Source organism: Alligator sinensis, unplaced genomic scaffold (genome assembly GCF_000455745.1).
Source record: "Alligator sinensis unplaced genomic scaffold, ASM45574v1 scaffold120_1, whole genome shotgun sequence".
NCBI classification, from domain to species: domain Eukaryota; kingdom Metazoa; phylum Chordata; order Crocodylia; family Alligatoridae; genus Alligator; species Alligator sinensis.
In genome coordinates this window covers 7,822-18,414 of record NW_005842752.1, presented here as the reverse complement: position 1 = coordinate 18,414, position 10,593 = coordinate 7,822, and the positions used below count along the sequence as shown (strand labels likewise).

The 10,593-nt window shown below is 45.9% G+C and overlaps 1 protein-coding gene across 1 annotated transcript in view; it reads left to right on the top strand.

Annotated features, from left to right (window-relative positions):
• LOC102375321 (interferon epsilon-like) overlaps positions 1-10,219 on the top strand; it is a 20,792-nt gene extending 10,573 nt beyond the window's left edge. Inside the window, exons 2-3 of the mRNA XM_006034584.3 lie at positions 8,240-9,028; positions 9,752-10,219. Coding sequence (XP_006034646.1) covers positions 8,472-9,028; positions 9,752-9,785 — 591 coding nt within the window. The 5' untranslated portion in view covers positions 8,240-8,471 and the 3' untranslated portion in view covers positions 9,786-10,219. The remainder of the gene's footprint in view (positions 1-8,239; positions 9,029-9,751) is intronic.
• The last annotated feature ends 374 nt before the right edge of the window (positions 10,220-10,593 follow it).

Genomic DNA, 10,593 nt, shown 5'->3' with positions numbered 1-10,593 from the left:
CTGGATACACACACACACACACACACACACACACACACGAAGCTTGCTAGGCTCCGTGGAACAAGCGCGCAGGGAAGGGGTTCGTCGAGGGATCGCGCTCGGCGACGGGGAGAGGCCAGAGGTTGATCAGACCCCTATAGCCTTCTTAAGGCACACGCTGGGGCTGTTAGGCTCCGCAGCGCTGAGAGTTCTTCACGAGACGTGAAGTCCTCCTCCTCCACGAGATGGTTGTGGAGTCCTCCAACTTGGGCGGAAACCGCTCAAACCTCTTATACGGCTAGCAAGCCAATCGCTAGCCCCCACGTGGGAATAATTTAGAACCAGCCAATAGTGGGGAACAAATTTGCATGCGAATGGCGGGAACTCCTTTGCACCGGGGTTTTCTCTTCGCAACTGAGAAATGCAAAGAAAGCTCCTCGTGGCGGGAAATAATTTAGCAGTGCCGAAGCAGATACACACAAAATCACACCCTTGGGTTGTGACAGGTTTCTCTCTTATAATTATTCTTATCTAAAACATTACTCTGCCAGAAAATACACACTCAGAATTCCTATGTAAGCTAACAGAAGAGGAGGGTGCATTGCAGTTTTAAGTGGAAGCTTTGTGGATACTGCGCATTAGATGTACAATTCTTTTGCTCCATCTAGCAATTTAGGCCCAATATTTCATTTATGGTCACTGCAAGTGGGCAAAGGCTACTGGAAATGCTCTAATGCAGGGATGTCAAATATATAGCCTATGGGCTGTCTTCATCCCACACAACTGCTGTTTCTGGCCCGCCAGACTACAGGTGTGCCAGGGAATTTGGGGGCATGGTGACTGGCAGGTGGGGCCTGCCAGAATCTGGGATCGCATGGCCCTGGTTAACATGGCTATCAATGGCAGGTGAACAAGCAAGGGCTGTTTGGATACAGTGAGCGCATTCAAATGAGCGTGCTGTGTAGTATGTGGCGCCACAAGCACGTCTGCAGTGCCACAGTCAGGTGTTCTCCTGCTTGGTCCATAGCTGCTTGCCTCACTGCCTCTGCCACTGTCGCTGTTCCCACTTTCACCGTCACCACTGTCACAGCTGCAGCTTCCACTAGTTCTGTGGATCAAGTTCACAAGGAGCCCTGTGGTCTGGATTCAACCTAGGGAATGGGGGGATTTTGATACTTTTGTGTTAATGTTTTGTTGTTTGTTTTTTCATTAAATGATCAAGGAACTAATTTTCTTTCCTTGCATTAAAAACCGCTCTATTGAAGTGTGGGAAACTCCAATATCACAGCCTAATGTTGGATTATGAAAAGCACAAAGTCAAATGAACCACAGAAAAGCACTGAACAGATTGAGTTTCCACACCCGCAGGCCAGCAAGAAAGCAAACCAAAAATGTCTAAAGGAAATCTGATTTTAAACATTGCTTAGCTTTCATGATCTTAAGTGTTATACTAACAAAGCAAAATGAGATGTTTAAATCCCCTGTATAATTTCTATTTTCACAACATCTTTGGTAATGTGCTGTGAACCTTGTTTCTTTATGCAGGTATATGTAGCTCATTTTTTGCTAACAGCAACACCTTTAAGAACTACGCTTCTTGTCATTACATCAGCGGTTCTCCATGGCCTGAGAGAGATGCTTACACTATCACATGCTAACACCTCTCCAGTGTTCCAGCTGATCAGCTATATGGACTAAGGACAGAGATTCCAAAAGCCTGAGCCTGAATTGATTCAATCTTTGAAGGTTAGTCTAACCTAGCTAGGTTAAACCAGTTTGTAACTACACAAACATCCCCTCTGGACTGAAAAAAATGCAGGCACATGCCTGAAGTGGCTCAGGCTAGAAGCTGGGGGCGGGTGAGGGGTGCCACAGCAGCCCTCCCTTCCCTTAGATAGTGCTGAGCTGACAGGATGTGGCCAGGCCCCAGTGGGATGGGGAGGGGTTTCTTCTCCCCACTTCTGGCAGCCCAGCAGGGAATTGATAACTGTGTTTATCACCCCATTCAGAAAAAAACAGAGGGACATTGCCAGCTACCTGATGATTTTGCCTTTCTCCTGTCTGCCACAGCATGGACTGTAGCCAGCATGTGGTCTGCTAGCTAATGCTGTGTGTTTGTGTAAGGCAAAGGGGACGGGAGAATCCCTACATAGATTCATAGATTGTAAGGCCAGAAGGGACCTCAGAAGGTCATCAGATCCAGCCCCCCACACCAAGCAGAAAAGATAACTGGGGGTCGCATGACCCCAGCAAGGTGACTGTCTAGTCTCTTCTTGAGCTTCATCTGAGACTACTGAAAGAATTGCCCAGTGTCATATCAGAACCACTGGCATGGCTGTTTGAACACTTGTGGCACTCAGGTCAGGTCCCGGAGGACCGAAAAAGGGCCAACGTGTTCCCTATTTTCAAGAAGGGGAGGAAGGAGGATCTAAGTAATTATAGGCCAGTCAGTCTTACCTCCATCCTTGGAAAGGTCTTTAAAAAGATTATGAAGGATTATACTTGTGGGAGTCCAGCCCACAGTGCTGCTCCAGGGCCTCCAGCTGGGCCCAGTGTGCCCACCCTGCCTGGTCCTGTGCCTCCTCCCAGGCAGTCTCCTGGGCAGTGTCTTCATTCTGCCAGGCAAGGTCCCATGCCTGCTCCTGTGCCGCCCATTTTTCAACCGTGGCCACCAGCTGTTGGAGCAGGAGGGTCCAGTCTATGGTGCACTGCTGGCGCAGCTGGCGCATCCGGGCAGCTCCAGCAGTAGGTGGCAGCAAGCTGATGCAGCACTCCCGCAGGGCCCTGCAGCCTCTCCCCCATATACAGATGTTGGCCCTGCAGCGGCAAGAGCCTTTTGTGCAAATTTGCAACGTTGCAGAAATAAAATGCTCTGCAACAGGGGCCCTGTGCTGCCCAGCCTCAGATCGGAGGTCGGCTGTGCGTGGGTCGCCAGGGACCATGGTAAGCCGTCCAGGCAAGGTTGGGCCCAGGTGGCCACAGGCTGAGCCCCCTGGCCCTGCTGGCTCCCTTAGGGCTGGTGGCCTACTGGATGCTGTCTGTAGGCAGCCTACCTCTCCTGCCCCCTTCCCAGGATGGGCCAAGCTGGGATGCTGGCAGCACCTGTTGCTGCAGCTCCAGACCCCGCCTCCCCCTTCCCTGAAGGCCAAGAACCACGTAGGCACTGGGGAGAGAGGTTTCTCCCCATTTTGTCCAAGAAGTCTAAGCCATCTTTGTTCACTTTGTTCTGGTAAAAGCCAAGGCTGTTGCAGCCCAGAGAGGTGTCTGTGGAGAGAAGCAGCACAAGGCAGAATTGCATTAAACACATGGTGATCATGATGATGCTGATGATGTGTTAGATTCCCTGCCTTTGAGTAGCACTTCACAGACTGGTGTTTGTCAAAGGTGTTTGATAGTCTCTTGTGTTTTGGATGCTCCATGTCTGGGAGTTTAAATACTCTCTACCAGTTTTCTTTCATTCCTTTTTACCTTTCAAGATTTCCCTTTCTTTGGGATTCCCCCCCACCACTTTTCAGTTGATCTCTTTCTTTAATGTAAACCATCAGATAATCCAAAGGCTGAAATCAGACTTGGCTCTCTTGAATATTTAAGAAATGCAAGTGTTTCCTTTTATTTTATCCCAGATTAGAAAAATGAGAATGAAAAAATAAAAGGGATGATGGTTAGCAAAGCCCTCCATGTACTGTGTATCATGTCAGGGGATTCAAAGAAATAGAGAAAGTGTACAGGGAATCTGGACCCTTTCCTCAAGAACTTACTACCAGCTCTAAGGAGGGAGGGGGTAAAAAAAAGAAGTATTTTGTATCTGCTTATTAGGGATTCCTGCGTAACTCCTTTAAATCTGAACAACGCAGAATCTAACAAGAAGGGCAGTTCTTAGACCAGGTGGTGCTGCTTGCAAAAAGTATACTAGTGAAGTTAACAAATTTCACAGCATGTATCCAAGGATGCTGTGAAAGTAGAAATTCTACTGGAGACTGAAACAACCCCATTTGCTATGTGACTAGTAGCATTCAAGATTAGAATAACTAAGATCTGATTTTCCTTTGACCATGTTAGTATTTTTCTTTTCCAGTCTGCATCTTGCTGGGTGTTGAATGTGGAAAAGTGATCTGTTCAGTCTGTATCCAATTTCACTTTCACTTTCATAGTACAGCAGTAAGCTGTGATATTGGAATTGCCTTCACCCCTTTTCATCCACAAAAGAAAAATTACTTTCATGATTATTTAGAAAAAAGTCTAGGAATGAAACATTAGGGCATTTCCAGTCACCCTCCTTCATGTGCTGTGAGCATAATCTGAAAATTGTACCTAAACTGCTTAACATAAAGAAAGCAGTTTATGGCATGTCTCATATACATTATCCAGGACCCCTTTTAGGTGCATGCAATCCACCACACTCTCTTAGCTCACAGGGGAATTCTGATTGTGTATTTTTAGCAGACTGGTGCTGTAGGTTAGAATCAATACAAGAGTGGAACAAGTTAAAAATATAATTACTAAACAAATGCTGATGAAATATGTGGAAGTAAAGATGCATCGTGTTTATCAGCATATTTGTCTTAGCAGTACGGCACACGAATGTTGCGTTTCCTGGGAACAATTCTATAGAGCTAGAACTTGGTGAATATTATCTTAAAATGGATTAAATGTGGTTAAATGTAATTGAAAACCAAACTGAAACTTTGGGGTTTTATTTATTGTTGTGTTTCCCTTTACTGACACCCAACTATGTTTACTTGTGTTACTAAATTTACAAAGAATCCACAAGCAAACATAGATACTATTAATTTGTTTATTTGGAAACAATTGATAAATTATTTATATCAATAGTTTCTATATTTGTTTTTGATACATTTCTGCCTTGAATATTTACCTCTTGTCCTGAACAGCAAGCCTTCTACTGCTATTGCCTCCCTTCCTGATGGTTGACTTCCAAGTCACAAACAGCTTTCAAAGTGGCTTTTCTGGAAGGAATGTTTTTGTAATATAACAGTTGCACTGCATTTGCAAGACTTTCTCTTTCTGCAGATGTTTACAAGTGGCGGCAGTGTATTTCTACAAATATTTGTGAAATGCTACAGTCAGACCCAAGGTACTTCATCTTTGGGGGACAGAGAGCAAGAGAGAGAGAGCTTCATGATGGAAAGGAGGGAGATTGCCTCTAACATGTTCCTACAAAATGTGTAATTCTTGATCTCTCCACTCCCTCTCCTGGATAGGCAATGTCTTGTGCTTTCCAGTCTTCAGGAACACTTCTAGGTTCTGGGTTTCCTCTGCTCTTTGTCTATTTTCCTATGTTTTATGGCAGAGATTGAGAGAGCAATGTCCAAGTGCAAGCGTGCAATAATTTCAATTGATCAGAAATGATTGAAGCTGGGAGCATACTTCTGTACCTCAGCAAAGGAGCAGGAATCATCAGAATTCCATGGAAGTTCTGTTTGGTTTTTTTAATTCTCACAATCTGTGCTGTTTTTTGGAGGGTTGCATGCAAAATTGGCCTGCATAAGTGGAGGTTAAGGGTGTGTGGGAGCGCATCTCCCACTGTCCCGAAGAGCACGGGATGGGGAATGAAGGGGGAAGCAGCACTGGACTCTGAGAGTAGGGCAGAGGGCCTGGGAAGGGCCGATAGAGCTGCCTACCTGGGGGTCAGAGTTCCAGCAGCATTGGGGGAGCAACGGCCAGATCCTGAACAGCCTCAGGCACACTTTAAGAGCGTGTGCTGCGTGCAGGTGGGTTGCTTCCGGTATAACCAGAAGCACCGAGCTGGCTCCAGCAGAAAGCCAGCAGCCAGCTGACAGCCAGCACACCAGGGAAGACCGGCACTGGGAAGAGAGCTGGAACAACAGGGAGAGCAGGCACTCTGGGAAGAACCTGCATGCCAGGGAACACCAGCACTTGGAGCAGAGCAGGCAAAACGAGGAGAGCAGGCACACCGGGAAAAACTTGCATGTTGGGGAGAGTCAACAGCAGACTGAGAGCCAGTGAATTGAAGGTAGCTGGCTGGGAGGAAAAGGTTGGCTAAATGTAGGAAGCCAGCCCGAGGTGCATGCCAGAGTATTATTTGCCCTACTGGCTACAGCATCTCACTGCTGGCTCATATATGTACTGTGGTCTATTATTACCCCAGGTCCCTTTCATTCGTGGTGCTAGTCAGCTTGGTACCACTAAGCCTGTAGGTGTGTTGGGGTTTGCTCATCCCAAGGTGGAGCACTTTGCATTTCTCGACATTTAACTTCATCAGATTCTGATCTGCCCAACTTGCTAGCCTGTCTAGGTCCGCCTGCATCTGTAGTCTATCTTCAACCGTGACCACACTTCCCCATAATGTGGTGTTGCCCGCGAACTTGGCCAGTGAGATCTTCACCCCCACATCCAAATCTTTAATAAAGATGTTGAAAAGTACTGGACCAAGCACCAACCCCTGCAGGACACCGCTGCCCGCTCCTCACCAGGATGACACAGATCCGTTCACTATGACTCTCTGGGTCCTATCCTGCAGCCAGTTTCTCACCTACCTGACTGTCTCAGTCTGAGTTAAGCCCACAGTCCTCCAATTTTCTTGTGAGGACATTGCAGGATACTAGATCAAAGGCCTTTTGGAAGTCAAGGTATACAATGTCAACCTGCTCTCTCGTGTCCAGGTGGTGAGTTACCCGGTCATAGGAGATGGGGTTGCTAAGGCAAGACCTGCCTGGCACAAAACCACGCTGGCTGTCATTCAGAATCTTATATTCTGCAAGCTTATTGCAGATAGACTCCTCGATGAACTTTTCTAGGATTTTCCCTAGGATGGAAGTTAGGCTAATTGGCCTATAGTTACCTGGGTCCTCCCTCCTGCCTTCTTGTGGATGGGCACAACATTGGCCCTCTTCCAGTCCTCAAGGACTTCTCCAGAGTGCCACGAGTTGTGGAAGAGTTTTGCCAGGGGTTCCGCAATGACTTCGGCTAGCTCTTTCAGCACTCTTGCATGAAGATCATCCAGTCCCGCTGACTTGTATATGTCTAATTTTTTTTAATTGGTCATACACCAATACTACGGCAATAGTAGGAAGGTGATTATTCCTACCGTGCTCATCCTGTACTCTACCTGGCGTTGTTTTCCCCTTGGTCCGGTGAAAGACTGAGGCAAATAGTCATTCAGGGGGGAGCAGAAGCCAGGCAGATGCCTGCAGTCTTTGCCAGAGCTGGAGCCAGGGAGCTGAGGGGAGGGGCCAGCCTTGCTGTGGAGCAGAGAGCCCTGCCCAGCCCAGAGAGCATGCCGGGATGCTGGGGAATCTGATTTAAATTAAACCAGCAAGGGGTCTGGGACAGACATTGCATAAACAGGTTTCACCCAAATCAGTTAAGTCTAATACTACATTCAACCAGTTTGATCTCAAACCAGTTTCAGCCATTTTCAAATTGGTTTGTGTGCACTGAACATCTGTTCTGTTACAGGTTTAAACCAGCTCCTGATTACTTAAACCAGTTTATGTGTAATGTCCGTCCCTTTCCCATGCAGCTGTGGCTGGGGTCTCCATGGAGACCGGCCCCAGTCATGCACAGGGATGGCTCAGAAATGGACTTGACTACTGACCGGATCCAGCCCACGGGCCAGACTTTGCCCATCCCTATGCTAACACCTTTTACGTGTTCCAGCCGATCAGTACATCTCTCCATTCTCCCCCACCCACCCCCAAGCAGGTTCATGAGGAAAGGTCCAGTTTCCCAGTGCCCTTGTTTTGTCTTCTTGTATTCCCTATATAAATGCATTTTGGTTTCTTAGACTAGGTTCTTTGGGTAAATGTGATATCTTTTATTAGACCAGCTAAATATGACAGAGATGGAAGATATTGAACTCTTGCTTTCTCAATTGCAAATCAGCAAGAGTTTAAGACACAATTATCTGCCTCCCTTTCCTCATAGGATGACTTCTAATATTTGATCAAAGTTTAAAAGGTACCTACAGTTTTTCTTTCCATCAAAACTGGAGGGAAGAAATAAGGTGGGTGCAGCAAAGCAAGCTATTATCCTTGTCAGTGAAAAGCCAGATAGAGAGAGGTTTCCTCCTTCTGGCTCAGTGTAGAAACTGCAGGTTGAAACAACACTTTATCTTTAACAAAAGGCATGGAGGATAAGGGTGGAAAGAGGGCTTATCTTCTCAATATTTGTAAAATATGAATTTTGTCTTCCTGAGTTAGATAAATATGTTTATATTCTGCACTGCCACACACGGCAAATAACCTTCTAATGCTTTGGATGCTGTGTTGGTTTACAGTGAGGAAAGAAAAGGGAAACTGAAAGTGATTCCACCTGAAGAAAATTCCCAGAGTAGGAAAAACCTAGCAAAGGTTCCTGTACTAGGAATAAAAAGTGATGAAAGAAAACTTGTACGGTATTAAACAGAGGCATGGAGCATTCAAAACACACATCTTGGGGAGATTGCTTCAACAAGCACCACCTTGTCAGGTCCTACTCAAAGACAAGAAAGCAGCACCATCGTGATCATCATGCGTTTGCTAAAATTCTTCCTTGCGCTGCTTCTCTTCAAAGTAAGCTCCTCCCTACACTGCAACAGCCTTGCCTCTAACCAGAACAAAGTGAACAAAGATGGCTTAGACTTCTTGGACAAAATGAGGAGAAACCTCTCCCCCCAGTGCCTAAGCGAGAGGCTGGATTTAAAAACCAAAGATATTTTCAAAATTGAACTGTCACAGAAGGATAATGCCAAGGCAGCCATCCAGGAGCTCCTCAAAGCTATCTTCTATGTCCTCAGCAACAATCTCACACAAACGACCTGGCAAGAGAGTTCCACAGAGAAATTTAAGAACGGCCTTCACTGGCAGATTGAGAACTTGGAGACGTGTTTGGATGCCGAGAGGGAGAAGGGGGAAAGAAGCCCTGGAAAATATAACCCCTTGGTCACCAGACTGAAACTGAAGAGATATTTCCAAGCAATAGACAATTTCCTCAAAGAGAAGCAATACAGCCAGTGCGCCTGGGAGATTATTTCTGTGGAACTGTCAAGGTGCTTTCAGTTTATTGACAAACTCACTAAAAAGCTCAGGTACTGTACTCCCTTTTTTTCCTAGAGAAGTTGAATTATTGTAACAGAACAGATGAAAAGATAAGGGCAATAATTCTGTAACAGAGCTACGACAAAGTTATGTTATCATTTTTCTGGAGTAGGCGGTATAATTTTTCAGTTAAGGTGATCACGTGCCCCTCGGGTAATAATGAGACCTGCAAACCAACCCTTAATCCCAAACGCTACCCATCAGCATAAGTTAACCAAATGGTAAACCCATTGGCTACAACACAAACCTTCCCTTCTGGGCAAACAAACATTATGAAAGGGAAAGCACACTACCTCTTCCCCACACTGAGAGCAAGCCTCACTCTGGGAGTAGCCTCCATCCTGGGCTCTCACCACGCTCTGCCACTTTGTTCTGGTTCAGGCACCTCCTCTCCCTGTGGACAGACTGCCCTGCTCTGGCTCTGGTCTGGGGTTTATATGCCCAGAGCCCTGCTCTCTTCTGGTCATGAGCCCTGTCAGATGACCTGCCCCAGGGGTGTTTATTAACCCCAGCCTTCCCAGCTGCCTTTGTCATGTTGACAAAGTGGCCCCTTCTGCTTCTCCATAACAGGGTAATGGTTCTCTGTTACAAAACTACAGCTTTCATGATAGCGAATTTCATAACAGGATCATAAATGTCAGGATTTCAGTTCTGATACCTGGGTAGAGGTGATAACATTACAGATACTGACAGGACATTCCTTTTCATTTCAGCACTTCAACTAATGTTATGAAAACATCTGAATGAAGTCCATCTCCACTGAAGTACCTCACAACTCGGCTGGATCACTCAGCAGTACCTTCTAAGATTCCTTACATCCAACTTGCAATCAGCATTTAGCCCAAAGCATATGTTACATTGTTCCATAATATTCCATTATTTCATAATGATAGCAAAAGATCTCATGTGCCAACAGTCCCAGAAGAGGCCAATGTCTCCTGTGCAGCATCCCCTCCTAACCTGCCTGGGACAGGAGTTCCACCAGACATTCCAACAAGGACTTCTTAACAGACTTCTAAGCAGGAGAGGCAGGTTTCGCTACAAGGCTAGGAAGCAAGATACACTTGCACTGAATTCATTTTTCTGTCACAACTAACGTTCCTCACTGTTACTGTACAAGTATTTATTCTCTTACTGCACTCCAAACATGTTTTTACCTCATTTTATGGGATGTGTAAGTGTATACAGGTGATGGCAACTTTTATTTATATCTATGCCTATTTATTAAGATACTTATGCCCTGGTTTTATTTATTTATTTATAACAGAGATATATATTTTTCCAAATAAAACAACACATTAAGCAAAATAGCCAAGTGCAGCAGCCATGATTTGTATAACTGATTTAAACCTGCAAAACCCCAAAAGAGCCCTCTAGTAAAGCTAACCTTAGCTTACAGTAGTGAAAGGTTGACCAGCTGGACCTGTAGGAATGCTCACTGAGTCTGTGCCATCAGTTGTGAAGGCCTACACCCAAAATACATTTGGAGTCTCCCACAAGACAGACAGAGCCCTGAAAATGTGTTGCAGGTGCAGCGAGCATCCTGCATGAGGGA